The sequence below is a fragment of the Barbus barbus genome (genome assembly GCF_936440315.1).
Source record: "Barbus barbus genome assembly, chromosome: 24".
NCBI classification, from domain to species: domain Eukaryota; kingdom Metazoa; phylum Chordata; class Actinopteri; order Cypriniformes; family Cyprinidae; genus Barbus; species Barbus barbus.
This window is the reverse complement of record NC_136752.1, coordinates 4,858,185-4,885,358: the sequence shown is the minus strand read 5'-3', so window position 1 is coordinate 4,885,358 and position 27,174 is coordinate 4,858,185. Positions and strand designations below refer to the sequence as shown.

At 37.5% G+C, this 27,174-nt stretch overlaps 1 protein-coding gene across 3 annotated transcripts; it reads right to left on the bottom strand.

The window, feature by feature from the left end:
* Positions 1–490: 490 nt before the first annotated feature.
* rps6kc1 (ribosomal protein S6 kinase polypeptide 1) lies at positions 491–26,093 on the bottom strand. 3 transcript variants are annotated; one of them, XM_079375247.1, is made up of 16 exons: positions 25,861–26,093; positions 25,297–25,332; positions 22,949–23,069; positions 22,382–22,497; positions 19,227–19,320; positions 18,272–18,331; positions 16,036–16,386; positions 12,269–12,390; positions 11,941–12,033; positions 11,082–11,129; positions 9,143–9,275; positions 7,829–9,061; positions 5,441–5,530; positions 4,394–4,476; positions 4,118–4,213; positions 491–1,346 (listed from the first exon to the last, which is right to left on the bottom strand). In XM_079375247.1, exons 1-16 carry the CDS (start codon positions 25,960–25,962, stop codon positions 1,245–1,247), a joined length of 2,880 nt encoding a protein of 959 aa, XP_079231373.1. In that variant the 5' UTR covers positions 25,963–26,093; the 3' UTR covers positions 491–1,244. The 3 variants fall into 3 exon arrangements, with proteins under 3 accessions (XP_079231373.1, XP_079231374.1, XP_079231375.1); XM_079375248.1 differs by lacking the exon at positions 491–1,346 and adding an exon at positions 3,027–3,772 and having other exon boundaries at positions 25,861–26,071; XM_079375249.1 differs by lacking the exons at positions 491–1,346; positions 4,118–4,213; positions 4,394–4,476; positions 5,441–5,530 and adding an exon at positions 6,534–7,275 and having other exon boundaries at positions 25,861–26,071.
* Positions 26,094–27,174: the final 1,081 nt, after the last annotated feature.

The window sequence follows — 27,174 nt, the reverse complement described above, 5'->3', positions numbered from 1 at the left end:
TGTCCTCTATAGGACCATTCATAATTCTCACATATTCCCTGGGTAGATGAAGATGTAAGTTTCTAACATATCACCATCCCCATAGTAAAATGTGTACACATATATATTCTAATAATATTTATGATTTTTTTAGATGTATCCACCATAAACTGTATGTCAAGAATGTATGTTAAAAGATTATATATACATAAATCTGTTTGTACACAAAATCTGTGGAGGGAGCTGAAGGTTCGAGTTGCGAAATGTCAGCCTCGAAACCTTAAATGACTTGGAGAGGATCTGCAAAGAGGAGTGGGACAAAATCCCTCCTGAGATGTGTGCAAACCCGGTGGCCAACTACAAGAAACGTCTGACCTCTGTGATTGCCAACAAGAGTTTTGCCACCAAGTACAAGTACTAAATCATGATTTGCAAAGGGGTCAAATACTTATTTTACTCATTAAAATGCAAATCAATTTATAACTTTTTTTGTTAAATTCATTTTTTTATTGCTATTCTGTCTCTCACTGTTCAAATAAACCTAGCATTAAAAATATAGACTGATCTTTGTCAGTGGGCAAACGTATAAAATCAGCAAGGGATCAAATAATTTTTTCCCCCACTGTAGTTCTTCCTTTCTTTGTGCTCTGAACTGACTTGAGCTTTCCATAACCAATTCTGCTGTTTATCTCTATGAAGCTGTTTTGACACAATCTGTATTATATAAAGCAATATAGAAATGTGACTTGATTCTGCAGTTACAATTATCTCAAAGAGTGTGAACCATCATTAAGAAACTAACACATTGAGAAAAAACAATATAAACCCACTGACACAGAGAAATTTAATGAACGACACAGAGCATCAGATGGCTTAGTAGAGAACATGTAGTGCCTGTGATAAATTTCAATTAAACAACTGACCAGGATCACTCCATTCATGTCCTTCTAGCACATGCTAAAGATGTTAATGCAGTGAAATTTGCCAGCTGCTTTTTGTAAACACTATAAATTAAACACCCATACATATTTACAGTTTTATACAGGACATATTTATGTATGTATTGCTATTACTCCTGATATAAACAGAAACTTCCTGTATGCCACATTGTAAATTTCTCACAGTTGACAATGAGCTTTGGCCATTTTTAGGTAAGAATCTGTGTGAAATAAGCATGTGTTCTGGATCATTTATGATGTTCTTGTACATATGGACATTTAACAGTCAATTTAGATCGTTCATCTCATTCAAGTCTATCTAATGGTTTACTTGGTCCAGTTCACATGAGAAAAGAATGGATGAGACTTAATATCCTCCACACCAGCGACTCCCGCACCCAACCGCTCCACTGGATTATACTGTAACAGCTACAGACAGACACAGAGAGAGAGAGAGAGAGAGTGAGTGGCGGTAGGATGTACTTTCTTTAAAGCAAGTTACCACCCACATTACAATTGGAAATATTTCCCAAACTAAACTCAACAATCCATATACATACTTTACAGAGTTCATTTCCAAAGTGTTAGTCTGTTTAAAAATACCACCTGTAATATTTCAACAGATTTTTTATTATTTTTTTTGCATTCACAAATTCACTTGTTCAGATTCAGTAGAATATTCAACATATACATCTGCAGTAGTGCAATAGCAGTAGTGTACCAATGCATAACCGCCATCGGTTTTTATTCTTCATAAAATTTGTGTTGAGGTCCCCTCCAAATATCAAAGCAGATTCAAAAACATAATGAAACATCCTAATTTGTTATTTAAAATGGTTAGATTTCTAATGTGACTACCTGACCAACCTAATCTAAGTTTTTGGTTTGAAATAATAATAAAATGCATTTCATTGTTCCATAACCCTTTGGTTTTTATTTCAGTGGCATTCGTGCCACAGACATTCCATGAAAAGAAAAAGTCTGACTGCACGTTAAAGCAAAACTCATTTTCCAACTCCCCAAGAGTTAAACAGTTGAGTTACTGTTTTCAAATCCATTCAGCCAATATCCGGGTCTGGCAGTAGCACTTTTAGCGTAGCTTAGCATAGACCATTGAATTGGATTAGACCATTGGCAACTCGCTCAAAAATGACCAAAGAGTTTCGATATTTTTCCTACTTAAAACTTGACTCTTCTGTAGTTACATTGTGTACTAAGACTGACGGAAAATGAAAAGTTGCGATTTTCTAGGCTGATATGGCTAGGAACTATATCACAGCATTGCTGTCGGGTTCATATCTTTCTGTAAAAGTTTGTTTGCAAATCCTGCATTAAAATCAAATTGTGTTGGTTGACCAAAGAATCCATGATGAAATGTACTACACAACAAATAATGCTCTACTGAGACATCAACACTGAAAATAAACACCCTTTTCCTAACATTAGGATCCTTTGGAGGGTAATGTTATTTTCAGTCCAGTGATCCTAGCATCTCTCAGTCGGTCCATATCAATTCACTAACACACCAGTGGATGGGCCAAAATGACAAAGATGAGGTTGACATTCATATCTATCGGTGTAGACTGTCTTGTGCTGATGTATTTACCTGTTACGTAATAAAGAGATTTAAAGAAGTTCTTTTTGGCACCTTGGTTTTAACGCTTTCCCCGCCAGCGTTTTTGAAAAAGTTGTCAGCCACCGCCAGCGTTTTTGCTGATTTTCACTAAAATTTCATGGCCCCCAGAACATTTTGTTGTATGAATAACGTAGGGGTGTAATCCCGGTGTCCTGGCCAAATTCCCTCTACTGGCCCTTGTCTATCATGGCCTCCTAATAATCCCCATGCACTTGATTGGCTCAATGACTTTCTCTCTCCTCTCCACCTGTAGCTGGTGTGTGGTGAGCGCACTGGCGCCGTTGTACTGTGGCTGCCGTCGCATCATCCAAGTGGATGCTGCACACTGGTGGTGGTTGAGGAGAGACCCCCCCACATGATTGTAAAGCGCTTTGGGTGTACAGCAATACACAATAAATGCGCTATATAAATGTATCATTCATTCATTCATTCATTCAACATGAAATGCATCCAAATAAAGATCCCTCCACTTTCAATCAAAAGAATCAGTTTTATTCTAGCTTCAAGCATAGTTTTTTCTACACTTGAATATAGGTAGGTTTCATAAAAAAGCAACATTGAGCAAAAAGCTGGAAAAAATAGCATTTTGACCAAAACTATATCTGGACCATATTCAGAAATATTATCAAAGCAAAGATGCAGTAGATGGCTTCCAACAGTATTCTCAAAGCTTGCACAGGCTTTTACCACTTCCTGGGTCGACATTTCACTCTGTAACATTAGGCAGTATTCATTTATACACGGTTAATGCTGATGATCGCATTATTTTTATGCTTACATATGAGATCACTCGTTTCTGCATCTTCCTGGTCTGTGTTTATGATCAGCACTTTCTAGACTCATTCAGGAGATGAGTAATAGCGCCTCCTACCATATAACAGTGAAACCACAGAAACCTGGCAAACTCTGTTTGGCAGGGAAAGAGTTAATGAAAGCTGTTTTTGAAGTTTTGATTTCTGAAACATACAGTATTGTTTTCATAGTGCAATGACCTCTTATATGTCAGAAGATCAGGGAACGTTAAGCTGTTTCCACCATCGGGCCGAAAGGCTCAATGAATGATAAGGAACAGTTCCAGTTATGATTCCACTTGAGCTCAGCTCAGCACAACTAGGAAGCGTTCTCGGCCCGGAGAATGCATACAGTGACATCTCCTCTCAGGATCGCTCACTTATCTGTTGTCTGGCTACTAGTTTCTCTCTGTAGCTGGCCAAGTGCACTATTTGAGCAAAATAAACAGAAACATTTGATCATGCCGACTGGCCTGAACCGACACAGAATGGAATAGTTAAGCACTTTGTTTTTTTTAGTTCCTGACCCCTTTTAAGAACTACAGGGAGCTGCCTTCAAACATCCAACTAGAAAGAACAGTCTATTACAGTAAATGCAAACAAGTGAGGTATGTTACCATTTAAACAGAGTAGGGTACAGGTTAGGCATTTCCCTATGATAAAATGGCCTCAGAAAGGGAAGGGAAGCCTGGCCCAGACACTTTGGTCACTGTGTCCCCTCACTTCTGTTCACTCGGTGGCATATATTCATATTCCACCATGGTAATACGTACCTGTTCCAGCAGAGAGCGTGCTTCCTCTGACACAAACTCTGGGATGTTCAGGGATGAGTGTCTTCCAATGCCAGCAGGATGACACTGAAATAGAGACTAAATACACACACACCAAATTCTACATGAACAACAAACTTAAGTGCTTCAACATTTAAATATTTTGTATTTAAGCAGAGATACATAGAAATCACAAAACCCCTTTATTATAATTTGCCACATTGAAATCAATATATAAATACATTTTAAATAACACATCTCTTGATGAAATCCTCTCACCTTTCCTACTATGAGCTCAAATAACAGGGCTCCCAAACTCCACCAATCACACGCTAATGTCTCTTCGCAGATTCCGCCAACTTCTAAATGACAGAGAGAAGAAAAATGTATCAGTGTCTCACTTGTTGGACAATTTATTATTTCACTCTTCTTTCACTTAGTCGCAAAGACTTTTTGCACCAAATTTAAGAGCAAAGTAAGTGTGTAACAGATTTTTCTATGCTTTAATTACATGCTGCACCAGAGTAGGATGGGAAATGCTCTGTCCAACAAGAATGTCAACTCATCAGTTACAAATGACCTGCTCTTATCATCTGATCGTGGTTGTATCTCTCTATCAGCGCTGCGTTCGACACTATCGACCACAACATTCTTTTGAATAGACTAGAAAACTTTGTTGGCATTAATGGAAGTGGAGAACTCTTAATGGAATTGACTTGACAATGTTTTTGAATACTTTACACTTTTCCAGTCATTTAATCCTTAGCAAAATAAATATCTTAATAGAAAAATGAATTTCTTAGTTTCTGCATGTTCTGATGAGTGATATGTAACAGATTTGTGTTGCCTGACTTTGATGATGTGTATCTTCAGCACAGTTTGCAGTGCAGGCTGCAATATTAATAGCATTAATTTGTTTTTGTCTCTTAGAAATGCACATTTGACAGTAGCTTGAGTTGAATGTAGTAGTAGCTTGCGTTAGGATGCCGATGAAAACTTATGTTCATTATCAAAAACAGCAACATCTGTAAAACTTGTAACAACCTCATTTTTAAATGGTTAAATTTAATTATTCTGACCGAGTTTTATTAAAATAAACCATTGGTCTTTCATAGTAGCACACATTTAGATCATGATAACCACAGGTAAAACCTCACATATACTGTAGCACCTCAATACCATGGTAAAAATGTAACTATATGGTTTCTAGGCATTTGTGTGAAAAGCCTGTGGATAGTGAGCTCAAACTAAAATAAAATACAGTGTATGTAATGAAAGAGAACATTTACAGCACAGACTGTGCCTATAAGATTAAGACAAGCTGACCTGGTGCACAGTACATCTTAGAGACGGCGTTAGCGTCACATGACTCCTCTACATCACTCCAGCTACAAAAATAGGTGAGCTGCACACGACCTGAGAGAGAGAGAGAGAGTTAGGGTGTCAATAAAACTTAAATAAAGATTAATAAAGTAAAAAAAAATTAATAAAGTTGCAGTGTGTGCTAGTCTTTTTAGTTGTTATTCAAGACCCCCATAAAATGATTTCATGAATGATATATGATGTTTACACACATTTATTTAAGATGCAAGGCAATTAAAAAATAAGTAATATTAAAATAATAGTTATTATCATAATATAATGTATGAGTGCTGAAGTTGTGAGGGGGTTGTGCTTTATCAGTGGTGTCAAAGTCACACACTAATGTGTGATGTAGCACAAAAACTTGAAACAGAAGATGCTAGCCTCTGCGCAATCCATGCACTTTGGGCATTTTGTCAACTTGACAATGACTAAACAGTACATTCTCCCAAATCCTTTAGTGGACAAGCATTTCACAGATCCTTAAAACACTTGTGCACCTGTGGATTGTTTGGTAGAGACAAGTTGAGCAACACTCTCCATTAAAGATCAGGGAGGTCATCTTCCAGGAGTTAAACAGGACAGATGTGACAATTTGTCATGAACTTGTACACTCGGAGCCAAGAAGGGTCAGGTTAGAATACTTAGTCACGGAGTATGTATTAAGTACTAGAATACCTTATGTTTGTCATTTACTCAAGTAAATTACATCTTTATTTTGCCATCTGTGTACTCATTTATGCTGAGTACTGTACATTATATATAATATATAATGTACAGTATATATACACACACCCAATGAACCCAATGGAATTGGTTGGTTTTCTGTATTTATTGGCAACGCTAGGTAGATTACATAAAAACTGTAGTATGTTACTGATTACAGATTACATGATGAAAGCTGTAGTTAGTAAAGTAATCTAGGTTACTCATTTTGGGTAATATATTCTGACTACTTTTTAGATTACTTTATCTAACTTGTTACAAACTTACCATTAAACATACCATATTTATATAAAAAAGCAAAGAGAAAGAACATATTTTCCACTTTGTTTTTATATATTTAACTACACTTGTGACTTCGATGAAAATCAGACGACATTTCCAATGGGTTCACATACTTTTTCTTACCACACATGGTTATGCCATTTACTCTCAAATCACAACTTGAGTAAAAGACAGCCACGAACAAAAGTTGAATAAAGAAGAGAGAACTTGGCAACTAGAGTTATAAAAAAAAAAAATTCTCCTTTTAAGATAAATGAATATCAATATAATAAGAACACAAACACATTTAAATAGTAGATCACATGTTGCATTTGTGAAATACAGGAAGTCAAATGTAAAAAAAAAGGATGAAGGGCTGTTTTTTATGATAAAACTGAACTGCAGTGTGATCAGAGCAAGACATGTTAAGTTGAATTGCACGTTCCATGATCAGCAAATATGGGTAAAATGACTACCCTGTCATTTTCATATTGAAGAAGCATATACCACCTCCACAAATGATTTTATTTCATGCAACATACATGGATGAGATGTCAGTCAGCTAAATGCATCAGCAACGGTCATTTCACACGATGGCAATGCCTTTTGTCTCGCGTAATATAAACTGCTTTTATTTGTTTTAATACTAAATTTCATTCATTTTGATGTTTAAATATGTTCTCCAATCTCAGTACTGTTTGTTTAAGGGCAGGTTATGGAGTAAGTCATGGCATCTTTCAGTTATGAATGAAATGTGGGGCAACTCCCCTGAACAGCAGTCCATCACCGCCGGCTCAGATTTTGGCGATTCACTGGATAACAGAGAACATATTAATACACTTGAACTAAAATGTTGCTTTTAAATATTTCATGTTTCTAAAATGCTTGTTAAATGAGTTTAAATATATGTAATATTGTAAACTATGCTGTATTCATCTAAAAAAAAAAAAAAAATTAAATGTGTCTTATATTTTCATCCATGGGTTGCTCTCTGTTCACCTTTTGATTATTATTGTTACCTCTAATAATTCTGTGTGTGATTTCGAATTTCCAACCCATTTTAAGCCAACACTAAAGTCATTTTTAAACAATAGTTCAGTTAAATAAAACAACCCAGCATGTTGGACCAAACATTTAACCCAACCAGCTGGGTCAAAATAACCCAGCATGTGTTCTGTCCAATATTTAACCAGGCTGGTTTGCCAAATAACCCAACTAGCTACTAACCTAACTAGCACTCGACTGTAAACTTTAAAATTGATATTAACTATCAGGGGTATTCGAACACATAGATGCTATTCTCAAAAGCCAATATGAAGTAACGGGTTCTTGAATAGTGTAATGAAGTAAGACTGATTGATTCACCTTCGTGGTTTAGCAGTATGTTGCTGGGGTTCAGGTCTCGGCATATAATGCCCTCCTGATGCAGAGCATCCAGAGCCATAACCATGTCAGCAGCCCAGTTCCTCACTAGAGCCTCTGGGATGCGTGTGTCTAATGAAACCGCAGCCAACTTATCCAGCTCTTGAAACAACTTGGACACTTCCTCATCCTCCTGTTCTCCTCTAGTGAGTTTGGACCTCAAGCCCACTTCTTCGTGTTCGACAAAGTCCATCTGAGTTCTGGGAACAGCTGTGTCCAGCATGCCAGAGAGCTCAGGGGAAGACAGAGTCAATGAGTCTGTTCTAAAAGATGTTTTTGATGGTCTGTGTAGAAGAGGAAAAGTTGCCACATCAATGGACTGGTCCAACTCCTCTCTCTCTCCTCTCTGTAGAACATCCGGCCTGCCAAATGTAGGAGAGGTTTTGGCTGCTGCAGCAAAAGCGATGTCTCCAGTAATAAGCTCTTCATCCAGCGTGTCCACTGTGCCATCTTCAAGCACTGGCAGATTGACCAACAGATCAGGCGGTTGTCCCTCAACAGCACAGCTGACAGTGGCATCCTCCAGTACAGCCTCTTTAAAGGAAATCACCGGCACCAGATAGTTTGAGGATTGATCACTATCAGACCTCCAGAGATCGGACATTTCCTGTATCATCTCCACTGCAGGCTCCTCTGTGAGCTCTACACCATCATCTGAGGGTACAAACGATGACTTGCAGGCTTCTTGCCTGTCACTGTGGAAGAGCTCCGTAGGCAGTGATTGGTCCAGATGGTCAGGTGAATGTGTGCATTGATCCACAAAGCCGGCTAGTTGCTCTTCCTCAGTGAAGAAGCACAGCTCCTGCATCGATATCGGAGAGCACAAACTATCAGTGTTCAACACTGAGCATGTATGTTTCTGTGTTAACAGAGGAGCAAGTGAGCAGTGGTCCTCATCCGTGTCCAGCTTCTCCTGCTCATACTCATTGCACAGGTTCAAGTAGCTGTTAGTGCACTCCTCTTCAGAGGTGGCACCAGAGTCTGGCAGTTCGGCTGCTGAGGGATTCTCCCCGAGGCTTAGGCCCCGAGAATCCACACTGCTGGAAGCGGTGTGCACAGGGTTCAGGGTTGAATGTACCGCTGTAGTGTGAGCTTTCTGGATGAAAGGGATGTTGAAACTTTCTTCTGGACTGTTCTCACGCAGATATTTGCAGATATGAGACCACAATGTACCACCTGATGAGACAAAGAGGAAGTACTACTCAACATCCTGTTTACACAATTAGGCAAAAATCAAAAACAATGAAAACAGCTCACCCTCAGCATACTGCAGTAAAAGAAAGATGGAGTCCTCTGAAATGATGTATTTCTCCAGTTGTACCATGTTTGGCACGGAACGAGGCACAATAGTCTTCTTAACACGTCCACATGCACTGCTTTTCCTTAAACCCTGAACACACACACACACACAGAAGTCATATCAGTATAAAATCAGGGGTCCACCAGCCTGCAGTCCAAAAATATTCATACAAACCTTGAAGTGGAATTAAATTGTTTATCTTTCAGTCTGCTCCTGTTATAATGAACAGAGCTGTTTATACTGCAAATATCATGTGTGTAAACTGATTGCTGTGTATGTCAAGTTTTCACATTTTTAAAATGACATTTTACTGTATGAATACATCTGCCATTTCCACGTTTTCGTTGCGTGTCACATTAAGAGTGATGCAAACTACAATTTGAAGTCAGAATTGAGCAGCCAGAGCGCCCACACTGAGATGCATCTGTAAAAATCCTAATGGAATTGCAATTCAAATCACTTCCATATGTGGTTTGAGTTAGATTTGAAAATAAATCTGATTTCATACATTTTTATTTTATAAATTTTTTTGCTGTCCAGACTTTCAAAAACCCATCTGGATAACATCACAAAAAAAAGAAAAGAAAAGTGATACAGGGACACAGGGAATGATGTAAACCTACAACTCTTCCCGTTGACATTTCCCTAACCCCATGTCTTGCTCTCTCACTGGCTGTAGGTTGTCGCCAATGTAATTTCCAGTCAAAATAAATTTGACTAAATCGTGGACAGGTCTTTAACCTGCTAAATATTTCCTGGATTGTAAAAATGTATAATTGCTTCATAAACAAATTAAAATATTTTAATCAGTATTCTACTGTATGTGTCATCTTGCCATGTCTCGTTTTGTCTTTAGAAAAGGTTGATGCTTTTTTTCTCTTGGTTCTTATGGTGTGTAGCTCCCTCAATGATTAATCACTGTTTAAATGTTTTGTGTGCATAAGTCCTTGCTTTTTTTATAGGGAGATGCTACAATACTGTAAAAAAAAAAATTTGTTTAACTTTTAATTTTAATGTAATGAGCTAGACAAACTATTCTGCCCCAGCACCTGTGTCAACTTGAGGGGAACCGACTTTAAACACCCACGAAAATGACCCTGAGACCAAAAAGAAACCGAAAAGTGTAAGTGCGTAAATAGAAAACACTATCACTAAACCCAATATAATAAAGTAAGAGCTAAATGTGGCATTTATTGTAATTGGTTTAACTGAACATTTTTGTAAAATTCACCTAAAATAATTGCTATAATATTTTTCATGATTCTGTAATTGTTAACAAGTAGTAAATAAAAAATATAATAATTTGCAATCTCTTCTAATGTTGTCTTTTTTTCCACATTAATAATTGTAATGAGAAATTGTAATTTTAAGGGCAACACAACTTTTATGACAGTTTGGTAAAGAATATAATGCAGGGGATTTTACAACTATTACGGTCCCACTTTATATTAGGTGGCATTAACTACTATGTACTTACATCATCAAATAAGTACAATGTACTTGTTGTGTTCACATTGTGTTGCAAAACACTTTTGCTGCTATTGAGGTGGAATATGGGTAAGGTTAGGGACAGGTTTGGTGGTATACGTAGGTTTAAGGTGGGTTAAGGTGTAAGGGTTGGGTCAACAGTGTAACTATAAATGTAATTACAGAAATTAATTACAGATGTAATTACATGCAGGTATTTTTTAAATATAAGTACAATGTAAAAGCATGCAAATGATTCATTTAAATGCAAGCGCATAGTAGTTAAGGCCACTTAATATAAAGTGGGACCACTATTACTTGTAAATAGTAAATAGAAACTAAACAGTCAAATTAAACAGAAGCACAGTATAACTGTGAGCCATTCTTGTTCAATTATTAGGTGTTATTAACTGTAAATGGACCACTTACTTTCAAAATAAATGTTTCCTGTGTTCTCCTATCCATCACCAACAGTACCTGCACATGAATTACACAAAGGCATCAGACAATGTTTAAAAACAGATACTTTCTTAGAAAAGTGTTGTATAATTCTCTGCTCTAACCATCCTTTCATCTAGGAAGTTATAGAGTCTGTGTCACTGAATCGGTTCAGTGTTGATTCAGTTCAATAACTGTCGATATTTCAAAATTGACCAAATTTTAAATGAAGACAATTAAGCAATAAAGCAGTTCTACAGATGACAGTACTGTCATTATCCAGCTCAATTCAGTATAAGTTTTACTCTCATCAAATACTAAATCAGCAATGCTGTATAACTGAATAGTGTTTTTCAAATCCCAACTAAGCAAGCCACAGTTAACAATGGCAAGGAACCCAAACTCAATCAGGTGACAGAAATGGAGGAAAAAAAAAAAAAAACTTGGGACAAATCAGGCTCACCATTTGATCTAAAATCCTTTTTATGCACTGCAATGTATTTTCCTCGAGCCAACATCTGTCAGTAGACCTAGCAATCTTCCTCCTCACATTCTCAATGTTGTTTTACATAAACTCTCTCTCCAGGTAATTGTATTAAAGCTTGTTTTTTTTATGATTCAACTTCACCCTACTAAATATGACATACATCACAATTAACTCATATTAGTCCCATACAAAAAAATGTATAAAATAAAAATATATAGCCATACAGGTTTGGAATAACTTGAGCAATAAATAAAAGACAGCTTTAATTTTAATGAACTATTCCTTTAAAAATTTAAAACATTTGTTGTGTTGTATGCAGTAACGATCATAATGCAGTTTTAATATTGAAACATAATATTGTACCTTATCAATAATGCCCAGCACTCTGTAATGCTTCAGCTCATCAGAATGAGTCTGCTCAGCCCACAAGCCACCGCAGCACTGCGAGCCCAACGCCTGAAGTCACACCCAACAATGACAAACACGAAAAAATAAATGTGTAAACAACACATATAGTACAAGCAACACGAAACAACAATAATAGGCTAATGGAAAGGTTTAAGAGCCTCATTCGTAAAATGTGCACTCATTCATAAATGGGTTTTACATCAATTAAAAGTAACTGTAAAAATGTGCATTTTGTAAATGAGGCCTCATGTTTCATTGTGAAGGTGAAAGATCACACACTGACCCTGCTTTGAGTGGAGCTCTGACCCATGGTGTCTTTGAGCTGCCCAGAAATGAGCTCGGCACGCATCAGATATTCTGCTGTCTTTCGCTTCACAGCCTCCCTTCTGCTGGGACTTACCTCTCCTGAAATTTGCAATACATACATTCGCAATAAACTTGCATGTCTGTTTAACGGTCCACTCCAAGGCGTGTCTGACATTCCTCATTCAGAGTTATATTTGAAATTGTCCTGTCTGTTCCAATCTGTATAATTGCACTGAATAGTGTCCCTGTTTCTGAATCCGGAAAAAAAGCATCCATTATAAAACTACTCCACACAGCTCCGGGGTGTTAATAAAGGCCTTCTAAAGCGAAACGTCGATTCTTAAAACTGTAATGTCCAGATTCCGGTCCCTCAAGCAGGTGCGTTCACGACAATGTGGTCGAGCGTATGATGTAGGCCAGTGCTTCCCAAACCTGTCCTGGAGGACCCCTAGCCCTGCGCATTTTGTATGTCTCCCTTATCTAACACACCTGATTCAACTCATCAGCTCGTTAGTAGAGGCTGCAAGACATGAATTGGGTGTTTCTGATAAGGGAGACATACAAAATGTGCAGGGCAGGGGGGCCTCCAGGACAGGTTTGGGAAGCACTGACGTAGGCTTAACGAAAGATCCGGAAAGAAGACTGTAGTCTCGCGAGAGTAAGCTCCAGGGAGAAGCGTGTAATCTCGCGAGAACCAAGTTTTGTATACAGCACAGGGAACCCATGCGAACAATAAATTGTATCCGTTTTGATTAAAATGGTGCGTTCGTGTTGATATCTGGGATGTTTAAATAAGTTTTGTTTTGCTTTCTCCTCTGTGCATCCGCATTCGTCACTCTCTCCACGAATCTTACGTTCGCCTTTCATTACGCCTACGTCATACGCTTGACATACGCCTTGTTGTGAACGCACCTGCTTGAGAGACCGGAAGCTGGACATTACAGTTTATAAAGTTTTAAGAATCAACATTTTTCTTAAACTAACGCATCGTTTCGCTTCAGAAGGCCTTCATTAACACCCCGGAGCTGTGTGGAGTAGTTTTACGATTGATGGATACTTTTTTTTTCGGATTCAGAAACAGGCACCATTCAGTGCAATTATACAGATTGGAACAGACAGGACAATTTCAAATAGAACTCCGAATGTGTTCGTCTGAAAGAGGAATGTCAGACATGCCTTGGATGCATTGAGGGTGAGGAAATCATTGACTAATTTTAATTTTTGGGTGAATTATCCCTTTAAGTTTTGGCTGTAAACAAAATACTGTGAACTGTGAACAACTGGGTATCTGGGCAAATTTCTGCCAATAGTATTCACCGTATGTCACATTTTTGGCAGAAACCTAGGTGTGTTAAACTGCTTTCTCTTAATTGTGGTCCAGAGAAACAGGCTTAGATGACTTTGTCTGAACCATGAATTGCTTTCTCAGAAGTATTTTTTAATCTAAAATTAGAAAAAAAATTACTTCAAAAAAAAAAAAAAGAAGCAATTAATGCTTATAAGACTAATGGCTCGTTTCCACTGAGCGGTACGGTTCGGTATAGTACAGTACGGTAGACAATTATTTCCATTTCCACTGTCATAAGTTGTGAATGGTACCAAAATAGCGAACCGTACCACTTTTTTGGTACCCTTCGGTTGGGGTACACAGGAAACGGTACCAAAAGGGTGGAGCTAAACTCACTCCAGAAGTTGATTGGTTGAAGGGGATAAAGCTTCTCCTCCACCCGTTCCGCTCTGCTGTCCGTGTTGGGCTTATTTATAACAGAGTGCGCAAACACAAAAAAATATATAACGGTGTATTTTATGATTTTATATTTTCACACAGACAATAGCCATTTCTGAATATACGTTCTTGTCTCTTCTTGTGGACTTGTGAAACGGCATTGCCAAACAACCTGCGTAATTTTCAAAATACTACTGTTATCGTGTCATGAAATGTAGTTTTAAGAGTTTTTCAGGCAAGAATGTAGTTGTTTATAACTCAAATCTGCGGTTTATTTATAAAGATAGCGCCTATTTGGAAAATTTGCTATGGCGATTTCGGAGCTCCAGGCGATCACCGAATGTTCAGTGCTCATGTATCCACCTAGAGCAGCCTTATGCACGGCTAGTCCTTCTGACATTTGCTGCTGGCTCTGATGACTCTGTAGTGATTAAACATGAGATACAATTCTTTTTGGGTACATTTAACAGGCATTTGTGGTCTCATTAATCTATTATTTGTTCCTGCACATATCGTTTTGGCTGAGCACAAAAGTTATGTTAACTTTATATATTTTTTTTTTAACTTCTACGTAGTACAGCGCTGACTTTGTACCGCACGTTTGACTGAATTGTTTTCTTTCGTCTTTATTTCCCCTTAAATAAGCCTCTTATACTTTGTACATATACCTTTATAATGGCTATTATTGTTCATTAAAACTGACATTTAACAAAAAGAGGCAGAGTTGTGCTTATTGTCGCGCTTTATTGTCGATCGCTACTTTCCGGCATACACCACACCTATCAAGTAAGGGTACTGTTGGCAGCTGTATCGGGGTGTTCCGTCCCGAATCGTACCGTACCATACTGTACTGACCCGTACCGCTCGGTGGAAAAGAGCCATTAAGGTCTTTGCACACGGAGTCCGAAATTCTTGTCCAAAATTTTTGCACGTTAAAAAATAAATACAACCTCACGTTATGTCAATCACATTTACACACTGCCTCCAAAATTTTCTTCCGTCATTAAAAATTCAAATCGGGTTAAATTTTTTCAGTTTTTTGCATCCATAGCAAGCATTTTGAGAGGTGTTTTTGGAATGCCAAAATCCAGAATGGTGATTGTCAAGTTCATCCACTTCGTCTCGCAGCACAAAGCACTGTATAGAGATCCTTACACACGGAGTTCACAGAAATTGGTGGCTTCTTTTTAATATGTGGCTCTAGTATTGCTAGCAAAGCATCAAACTGAGCCTCTGACATCCTGAAGTAAACTTTGAATTGCCCGGGATAATCCCGGTGCTAGGGATGTGCCCGAATAGCAAATCCGTATTCGGAAAGGCACGGAAAACGAATAATGCATTCTACGGAGCCACAAAAGGGTGGCTAAGTAGTGCCGCTCCTTAGTAGATTAGGCAGCGTGTGATCACGAATCTCAAAAGTGAAAGTAAAAAGTAAATGCACATTCATGCACAAGTGATTTCAATGTCCCGCATATTAATAACGGCTCCCTGAAAGCACTAAAATATATTTTTGTCGTATGTATCGTATTTATTCTCTTTACGGTTGCCGTAGTACACATCATTACCTTTCTGAATACCTGGTGCTACTTAATAAGGAGGGGGAACTCTCCTTCCTCTCTATATCTCAGGATTGGATGGACCCAATATTTCCTTTCTTTTTCTTTTTTTAAGAAGCGAGAGGACAACAAAATCATCCTCAAAGTTTGAAGACTCCATTTAGTAGGCTACTGTTTTGCTAATTTTTTTGCAAGAAATGAATTAATACGCATCGGACTCAGTGTGCAAGGTTTCTGTACAAGACAAATTTTTAAGATAATGAATACGAAAAAAACGCATACGAAAATTTCGGACTCAGTGTGCAGAGACCTTAAGAGTCCAGAAGAGAGGACTTCCATGACAAAGTTTATCCTTCAAATTAAATTCGCATTTACATGACATTACATGGAATAACCCTGGAATAAGCCACATGCAACTAGTTCTGCATATTGAAATACAGAGTTATGCATTAAATTATATACCTTGTACACCCTGCAGCAGAAGATCTACACCTCTACGGTAATAGGAAAACGCCACTGCAAAGTCCTGCTCCACTTCTTTCTGGACAGCTAGAGAGATCTGCTCACTGGCCTCTTCCAGGTAGTCCTTCTTCTCTGAGTAGTTCCTGAGGCTGGAGGCGAAGCTCAAAGCCCCACTGCTATGGCTGGACTCTACTCCCAGCCGGCTTGGGGACGTCACTGGCTGTTGGATAGGAGACGAGTTGCTTTGTGTTGCTGTGTGCCTGATGCTGCCTGATGCCATTCCATCATCCACTGCAGCCAGAGTGTCTCCATCAACCTCCAGAGAATTCAGCTCACTGTCACTGCTGCCACCTGTCATTAAGGACACAAATCTAGCATGAATTCAAAATGGCCCACTTCCTGTTGGGCAGAGCTAATGACTAATTTTGAAAGTTATATGACTTTACAACAACAATATATGCGAGTCTGGTGACTGTAGGACAATCCTGCTTCTGCAGGGCCATATTTAAGCGGAGTTTAGCTCTAGCCCCAGTTAAACACACCTAAACCAGCTAAGGTCTTCAGGATCACTAAAAACTTCCAGGCAAGTGTGTTGAAACTAGGGCTGCCCCCTAATAGTTGACTAATCGTTAGTCGACCAAAATTGTATTAGTTGCTTAGTCGCAGAAAAAAAAAATCCTCAACTTCAGTTTTGCGACGCTACGAGACTACTTTTTTTTTGAGCAAAGAAAACAAAAATAACAATTTACTCAACCATTCTTCTCCCCTGAGTTACGTCTTACGCCATTTCAGAGAGTACCCAAGAACGTATTTAACGTAATTAGCATCGTTTACGTTCGGGGAAAAGCGCGCGAATGAACGAAAGCTGCGCAATAAGCGCGAATGCGTGTGTATGCATTGTGAAACTCTCTAAAATGGCGGACGACTTAACTCGGGAGAGAAGAATCGTTGAGTAAATTGTTTTGTTTTCTTTGCGCAAACAAAAAGTATTCTCGTAGCGTCGCAAAACTGAAGTTGAGCCACTGATGTCACATGGACTGTTTTACCGATGTATTTACTACGTTTCTGGACCTGGGAACATTTCAGTTGCGTTGTTGTCTATGGAGGTCCAGATAGCTCTTAGGTCTTACGGGTTTGGAACGACATGAGGGTGAGTAATTAATGACATAATTTTCATTTTGGGGTGAACTAATCCTTTAAGGAGAGAGAAAGCAAAAGGTTTTTTTTAGGATGAAGTCAAATGTGACGAAAGAAATTAATTTTCAGGTGTCTCTTGAAAATTGTCAGGGAATTAGTTATTGTCATTAATTATTGTCAGAGAATTAGATAATTTGGTGACAATCTCAGTACTCAGAACGCGATTTGAAACCACAGCGGGTCACACAGTGCCCTTCAGAATTTTTCAGAGTCTCTAAAGAATGCGAGCACAATAATTCTAAAATATACAATTTTGCTCAAATATTTACCATCCAAAAGCGGAATCACTTCAGCTTCAGTTATTTTTCATGCTGCTAAATACACCTGCAAATGTTTTGGGGTTGACAAAATCTCAAATTAAATGTGGGTTTAAAAGTGATACTCGCAACAGGCACAAAAAAATTAAAATAATTAATATATATATATATATATATATATATATATATATATATATATATGTTAATTAAAAAAAATATGTGCAGTATAAAATGCAGACTAATAGGCTACATACTAAGGCTTTATTTCATTTTTAATTATTATTATTAGCATTAATTATTAACCAATTTTGTAAATGTATTTTATTTTCACACAGTTAAAATAAAATAGTTAACTGGCTAAATAATTTTTACAGTTTTTGCCATGCACTCTAAAAAAAATCGTGCTATATAGCACTAAAAGTGGTTTTTGGCTCGGAAAAATGGTGCTATGTAGAACCATAAGAGGTGCCATATATGTATTTCTTCAACAAAAATGGTGCTAAACAGCACCAACAGAGGTTCTTTGGCTCGTAAAGAATCTTTAAAGGGGCTTAACAGGTTCTTTGTATGGCAGTGGTGCTATATAGCACCTTAATCACCCCAAAGAACCCCTGAACAATTAACATACAGGAGCTTAAAAGGTTATGTATATGGTAGCGGTGCTATACAGCCCCTCAGTCATGCCAAAGAACCGGTGAAGAACCGCTGAACCTACTGCTATTAGTACTGAAATTTTGGCATCATGACAAAATTATTCACACATTCAGGAAACGCTCACTTACGCTCATGTTCACATGGGTTGGCCACTGCCAAATCATCCACAACACTGATATCTTTAGAAGCTACAGGAAGGCAACATAGAAAAAATACAAAATCAGATTAAATCAAACTCCAATATCAATTCAATCTAAAAATTAAACAGATTTCTGAGACAGTATGGAAGTCATAAAAACGCAAGATAATAAATATGCAGATATTAAAATAAGCTAAACAGATATATCATCACAATATTCATTCAATATCAAATGAAAAGATGAAAAGCTTGTGAAGTAACTCTCAAAGCAGCTCTGGAAATCAGGATCATGTCCTCACATAGAAAAGCACAAAACTTATCCAAATTATATAAAGGGACAAGTAATTTGAGGAATCATTCAATAGAATATATAAGATTAAAATGGGGAAAAAGAGGTTGGCATTTCCTTGTTACCTGATCAATGGAATAAAATATGTACTATTCCCACATATCTCAACGAGCTCAAGAATGTGGCGTGAGTTTTGTTGGAAACATTTTACTCTTTTTTTTTTTTTTTTTTATCACACCAAGAATTAGGGAATTACAAATGAGAACATCCAACCCATGCTGGAGGAAATGTTATTACAGAATTTTGAAATCAGCAAAAAGTTGCAACATGCATCATCATGGCTGATCATTGTTTACATTATTCACTGTGTGTGTCAAATTATGCAAATCACTAGCACAGCAACATGTATTACATTGATATTTTGTAATGCTTAATTACAATAATTAATTTGAAATAACCCAATAAATTGATATATAAAATCTTTTAAGGCAATCTTAGAATTTTCTTTTTAAATACTCCTTAAGTTTTGTTTTAAGAACATTCTTAAGAAGTATTTTTTTCGGAATACAAACATTAACTATATTGGATGTGGGACATTTTTGAAGTGTGACTTTTATTTAACAAAGCGAGTTTGACACTTTACGGATGAACTTACCTTCAGAGCTGCTATCTAAGAGGCTGTCAGCTAAGAAATCAGAGAAGGGCTCAGATGGGCCGATGAGCTCAGAGCTGTCTTGCACCTCACCACCCTAAAACACACACACACACACACACACAAACCATTTGAGGTTACCATGTTTAATTCCTGTGAGATGGGGAGGAAGTGATAAACAAGAAATGTGTGAAAGGAAACTGTGGTTATTCTGTCTGTATAGGGTCTTCCTGGAAAGAAAAACTATACCAGCCAAAAGTTTGGACAAATTTACTACTATTCTTTATACCATATTTTTTCAACATTTTAGAATAAGTTTTTATAACTGTAAAATAATACAAATGGAAGTGAGAAAATGTCTAAAAAAACAAACAGTACTATAGTTGTTAATTGCAAGGGTGTTCTGCCTGGTTGCCTGGCCATTGCTAGGGTGTTGCTAGACGAACAAATACCCTCATTATATCTCACCAGACCCTGTTTCTCAACTTTTGGATGCTTGACTGCTCTTTGGATGCTTGATCAGTCCCACTTAAAACTGAAATCACTTGCTCTGCTCTGCTCATTTCGTGCAAGTGGACAGCCGCAGTCAGCAAAAAAAGGAAGAGACAGGAAATGTATCATATCTTCCACATGCAGTGAATGATTTAGAACAAACTTGAGCTGTATGTTAGGTCAAGTGGGCTGATCGCACGGATGTGGTTATCCTTAGTCAAGGTCACAGCACCACCAACTGGCAGCAGTGTATCACTTCACAGCAGGCTTTAATATTTACCTCAATCACTTGAAGCTTTGTCAGAGTAAAGGCGCAACTTACATAAAATTGCAAAAGAATAGTTTTAAGTGAAAAACTGCAAACTGAATCCCTCATTCAAACTCTCTTTCAGCCCATCATCTCTCTCCTCATTTCCTCTTATCTTCTTCAGCATGTTTACACTGCATATCAAGCAATTTATTAGATGATAATCTACAATTGATTGACTGCCCTCAATTTGAATAATTTTAAACGTAATCAGTGACTTATGTCAGTAGAGTCCATTACCAAAAAATAAGCACCCAGTAAAAGTCAGTGGCAAAACCTTAAATAGTTTATCAGAAATTATCTCTTGACGTTCACAAGCAAAGTGTGAGTCTGACACATAATCATATTACTAAGCAACCACTGAATGGAATAACACAAAATAGGTATCATTTTAAAGCTTAAAATTTCCGCTTTTTAATGAATGTAATTATTGTGATCAGATCTTAATGAATACTGCGTAGTCCCTCTAAACCGGAGTATACCGCGGACATGACGCCCCCCTCTGCGAAAATATTACTAATCATATTGTTCAAAATCACTGCCTTAAACAACACAAAACAGGTGTCATATTTGAAAGCTTAAAGCCAGAGCTTTACAATGCATGTGGCCACTTTGATTAACTCCTAAGTAGTGCTGAGTTATTTGCAGATTAATAGAAAAAAAGTTCCCATTCTATATTAGATCAGCTTCCACTTTGTCTGAGTTCAAGTCATATCTCAAAACTTATTTATTCTCTGTTGCGTTTAGTCTATAAGAGTGTTCGGTTCTAACTGTTTTGCTGCTATTAGTGTACTTATCTTTTTTATTTTTTTTTTATTTATTCTTACTTGTACAGCAATTTGGTTGGCCTGTGGCCATTTTTAAATGTGCTTTATAAATAAACTGAACTGATGCTTTCATAGTTTATTGTGCTATGTACTCTAATATGTCTGAAGCATCATAGAGCTCGGATCATATGTCATCTGAAAGGTCTACAGAGTAGAATAAAACAAGTATAATTGTTTGGGGTTTTGACTGAACTTGAGTGAGGCATTACTTCAAATTCAAACATTAAAACTGTCAAGGGCTAAGAGAAAGGCTATCTTGGATCCAAATCGTGTAACTTTTGATTACTTCATGATATCACCACAAAATGTAATTCACATATGTATTGTTGAGTTAATATGTTGGGGAACAATGAATATGTTGGGGAACTTCACCAAAAAAAAAAAAAATTTCTCCTACCTAAAGTCAATAGGCTCAACATACTAATACAGTGCAGTCAGAAAGCACTTATACTCCATCTTTTTCAAATTGCGTTATATTACAGGATTATGCTGAAACACTTTTTAAAAAACCCACATCGCTATATGCACCATACACAATAATTACAAAGCAATTAGATTTTCTCTCACTGTTGTTTGATTAACCTGAATGACAGACAGGAGGGATGATAGGCAGCCTCCCCTTTAAGACTGAACATCCGGATGCAATATACTGTTACATACGCGTCTTCTTTCTCAGCTGTTTACATTCACTTAAGACCTAAATGACTGTTTTTATGAGGATACTTGCAAAGACGGGTATTTTGATACTATAAGTATGTGTATTTAACCGTTCCAAGCCAATAAAGCAACAAAAATTCTCACACGCTTTATGAGCAGCGGATTCGTGTCTCAAAGAGGTTTTTAGCCGAGTGGCCAGATGTAAACCTCTCCTCAGCTAAATTAAAATGATAATTTATATAAGAATTTTAGCATATACAAAATGAAGTGTAAATACTTTCTGAATGCACTGCAGTTGATGATGAAATATCTCTGTATAATGTAATGTTAAACAAATGTTCATTTGACCCAATAGCAACTCTAGCACTCTCTATTCCAATTCTATTTTTTCTACTTGTTTTCTTTTTTACTTAAAAAGAAAATAGAGCAAGAGCATAGCATTGTCTATTCTTTTTCTATTCTATCCATTTTTCTTTATTATAAGATGACCTTCTAACATTAGCATTCCCTTTTCTTTTTCTATTCTATCTACTTTTTTTATTTATTATAAAAAACAAACCCTTGCTATGTGTACTGCATTAGGCTAACTGAGACTTGTCACAGCACTGTCATATTATTGCAGTTTTGTTGGTTTTGACTGCTTCTATTCTCCTCATTTGTAAGTCACTTGGGATAAAAGCATCTGCTAAATGACAATGTAAATGTAATGTGTGATGTTCAGAGGGTGTCCTGTTACTTATGATACAGTGTTTCTTATTGGAATTCATCAAATTGAAGGCCCACATTTAAAATGCATATCACTGATTGACAGATGAATAAATGCAAATATCACTGAAAACAACCTGACAGCTCTGATAGCTATCCCATATACATACCTTAAAGAAATCCTGCAAGTACTGGCTGCCATACAGAGCAGGAATATTAGCACTGAACTGCAGCAAATCCTCCGAGCACTGCCTTCTCTTTTCAATCACAGACTCATCAAAACGACCTTCAAACACAAATACACAAGTTAAGCTAGAAATAACAATCTGAACAAACAACACTTTCAGGATATTTCTTTGATTTCAACCTTTTACATTTTTTTAAATCTATTTTTATTTAACATTTAAGGAGTTCCCATGGCGGAAATTTCTTGGCATTTGCAGATAGTGTCATTTTTGGTTCTGTAATTACTTTAACTATATTTTATTTTTTTAATTCATACTAACAATACAAATACTGAAACTGAATTGTTTGAACTAAAAACATAGCTTTTCAGGTGCGCGTTTCCCAAAAGCAACTATGGTCACAAGTTCCGTCGTTACCAATAGAGTTCAATGGAACTAATGACCATAGTTAGCTAACAATGGTTTTGGGAAATGCACCCCACAATGTTACTTCAACAAGTAAATAAATACACAACTTAAAAAAACCTTCCCTTACCACACACACACACTTACCAAAGACTTTAGCTTTTGCGAAGGGAGGGAAGAGCTCTGACAGCCCATAGAGGTTTCTGTGTATCTGCCAAAGGTTTTGATGAAGCTTTTTGAAATCACTATACCTTTTCCACACTGTGATCTAGTGAGAGGAAGTCAGACAAATAAAGACCGTTAATGAGTGCCTGGTAACAACAAAAGCAGTGCTCACTGAACAGGACACACAATTTTGCTATGCTTTGTAGTTTTCCAAACATTGTTATTCAACATAAGTCTAAATGAAATGGCATTTGCATTTAATTTTACTTCTGCAGTGTGACATATTTGAGTCAAACAAGATTCAACAAGATAAAAAAACAGCATTTTTTATTCATTTAATTACTGCTGTAATCTTCATCCCATTAACATGCATTCAATTACTATAACTACTTGCAAGATTTCAGAGAGGTTGCATCGCCCACAACAGAAGCATAAAATAATGCTTCAACAGTTATTTGGATATTGGTCAACATCAACCAATGCTAAGTGCAGCCTAAATGACAACACATTTAGATACAGTTGGGCAAAAAAGTATTTAGTCAGCCACCAATTGTGCAAGTTCTCCCACTTTAGATGAGATGAGAGAGGCCTGTAATTTTCATCATAGGTACACTTCAACTATGAGAGACAGAATGGGGGGAAAGAATCCAGGAAATGACATTGTAGGATTTTTAATGAATTAATTGGTAAATTCCTCGGTAAAATAAGTATTTGGTGACCTACAAACAAGCAAGATTTCTGGCTCTCACAGACCTGTAACAACTTCTTCAAGAGGCTCCTCTGTCCTCTGCTCGTTACCTGTATTAATGGCACCTGTTTGAACTCGTTATCAGTATAAAAGACACCTGTCCACAACCTCAAACAGTCACGCTCCAAACTCCACTATGGCCAAGACCAAGGAGCTGTCGAAGGACACCAGAAACTGTAAAGAAAAAAATTGTAGACCTGCACCAGGCTGGGAAGACTGAATCTGCAATAGGCAAGCAGCTTGGTGTGAAGAAATCAACTGTGGGAGCAATTATTAGAAAATGGAAGACATACAAGACCACTGATAATCTCCCTCGATCTGGGGCTCCACGCAAGATCTCACCCCCAGAACCACACGGGGGGACCTAGTGAATGACCTGCAGAGAGCTGGGACCAAAGTAACAAAGGCTACCATCAGTAACACACTACACCGCCAGGGACTCAAATCCTGCAGTGCCAGACGTGCCCCCTGCTTAAGCCAGTACATGTCCGGGCCTGTCTGAAGTTTGCTAGAGAGCATTTGGATGATCCAGAAGAGGATTGGGAGCATGTCAGATGAAACCAAAATAGAACTTTTTGGTAAGAACTCAACTCGCCGTGTTTGGAGGAGAAAGAATGCTGAGTTGCATCCAAAAAACACCATACCTACTGTGAAGCATGGGGGTGGAAACATCATGCTTTGGGGCTGTTTTTCTGCAAAGGGACCAGGACGACTGATCCGTGTAAAGGAAAGAATGAATGGGGCCATGTATCGTGAGATTTTGAGTGAAAACCTCCTTCCATCAGCAAGGGCATTGAAGATGAAACGTGGCTGGGTCTTTCAGCATGAAAATGATCCCAAACACACCGCCCGGGCAACGAAGTAGTGGCTTCGTAAGAAGCATTTCAAGGTCCTGGAGTGGCCTAGCCAGTCTCCAGATCTCAACCCCACAGAAAATCTTTGGAGGGAGTTGAAAGTCCGTGTTGCCCAGCGACAGCCCGAAAACATCATTGCTCTAGAGGAGATCTGCATGGAGGAATGGGCCAAAATACCAGCAACAGTGTGTGAAAACCTTGTGAAGACTTACAGAAAACGTTTGACCTCTGTCATTGCCAACAAAGGGTATATAACAAAGTATTAAGATTAACTTTTATTATTGACCAAATACTTATTTTCCACCATAACTTGCAAATAAATTCTTTAAAAATCAGACAATGTGATTTCCTGGATTCTTTCCCCCCATTCTGTCTCTCATAGTTGAAGTGTACCTATGATGAAAATTACAGGCCTCTCTCATCTTTTTAAGAGGGAGAACTTGCACATGGCTGACTAAATACTTTTTTGCCCAACTGTATGTTGTGGCAGCTCAAGATATTAAATTGATGAAACCTTCATCATTCTGACGATTTTTGCATTTACATTTAGTCATTTAGCAGACACTTTTACCCAAATATATAAGTGCTGTGACGAGTCTTGGTTTGCGGAACCTGTGGAATAATGTGCACCGATGAACCATTCACAATTAGAATAGTGACATGTATTATTATATTAGTAAATAAGATACATTTTTTATTTCAAGAGTGAATGTGTTTAGGATTCTCACCTCCTGAATGTCCTCTGGGGTCTTCCGTGAAATAATCTGTGGAGAAACAGAATAATATGACCATTACTACTACATAGGCAAATGTCCTCTGTCTACAATTCTGGTTCAGTCAGCTCTTTACTGTGTGAATGCATAAGAAAAAAAATAAGGAAGAGAATACAAAAACTGAAACAAACAGCACCATCTAAAAACACCATAATTAATAACACATTAACTGGCTTGACATTACATCTGTGTCAGATTCAGACGCATCTGATCTGATATTTGTTGACAGGTGTCAATCAAAGATTGAAGACTATAAATAAGCGCGTTTTCCTCAAAGACAGAAAAATAATAACAGGATTATGGATATGATGTGACACATCTGACTGAGACCGGTTTAGAAGAATCAGATTTACTTAACATCAGTAAACACAGCCCAAAACATGCATGTCTTCACAGATACGACCAAATCATTGATCAAATCAGCCACTCTGATGTTTTATTAGTTTGTGTTAGTGTTCCTGATAAACATTAGCGTTAGCACATGTGATTTACACCCCGGTAAAATGCGCTTATTCTCACCCGAGCCGTGACTTTATACACCGTGTAGCCTTTCTTGTGTGTCGTAGGGTCGGTGACCGTGTAGAATCGCACAATCTCGTCTTTGTTCCGCGCGGAGATCATCCTGAGACGCGCATCTCCATAGCAGGACACTTACCCGTACAATAGACACCAGTGCTACAGATCCGCTCATGAATAACAATCAGGCCGCGCTGACGCTGCATGGTAACCTTCCGGGGAGCGTCAAGTGCACTGCAAGCCATTTTACCATTTAAAGGGATAGTTCATCTAAAATTTAAACTGTAATAATTTGCTAACCCTCATGTAGTTTCGAGCCCATTTAACAAACTCGGTTAATATTCCAAATACGAATACGAACTGAGATATTCTTAATAAACCCTGTGGAGATTTCTGTCCCTCCATTGAAAGTGATCACATGATTTCTTAATTGGAGTCCTTCTTATTTATTTTCGACGTTTTTGCCTTTAATTTTGATAGGACAGATTAAAGTTGACAGAAAGCGAAGTGGGAGGATGAAATCGGAAAAGGTCCTTGAGCTGGGACTCGAACTCGCGACGCCCGAAAGGCGCTGTATGTCAACGCGAGGCTACCAGCGCCTACTGGAGTCCTTCTTCTTATCCAAACCCAATTAAACGGGAATACGTGTTTAAAGATCTTGATATGACTAAAAAAATATGTTTCTTTTCCCCTCCCTCCAAGCGGTGAGCTTCAAGATTCTAAGTGAGGTTTTCCCTAACAATTTTTTTTTTTTTTTTTTTTTATGTAACAAGTATTGAAACTTTGTTTGGAAAACATGTTTTCTTTTTGTGTGATATGGTAGGCTGCAACCTTTTTGGAGAGAGATGCAAAACTGTTTTTGTTCCATCGATGTTGAATTCCCACCACTCAATATGAAGGTTGTCATGTTTTGTATTTTTCTTAAAAAACAAAGATTTTGAATTTATTATTAATTTCCTGTTATGTTTTGGGAAGTTTTTATTCACAAGTGCAGATGGTTTAAATCTAAACTTAACTGGTGTAATGAGGTAAAACTCTTATAAAAATCTTTAAAATTTGTAAAGAACAAGACTTCTCTCTTATTTGTATAATTTAATTTAAAAGCCGATTTTGTTGTATTTTTATTTTTGAAGCATCTTATGCATTTATTTTCTTTTTTATTGTTCTTTCTGGTTTAGCTTAGTTCATTTGATGCTTTAAAAAACTGTATTCTGGGTTTGGTTATGTTAAACCAAGGCTGAATAAGATTGGTTATAGTCTGGAATGTGATTATGTACCTTGTTTGGTTGTAAGGTTGATGCAAAAAAAACAAAAAAA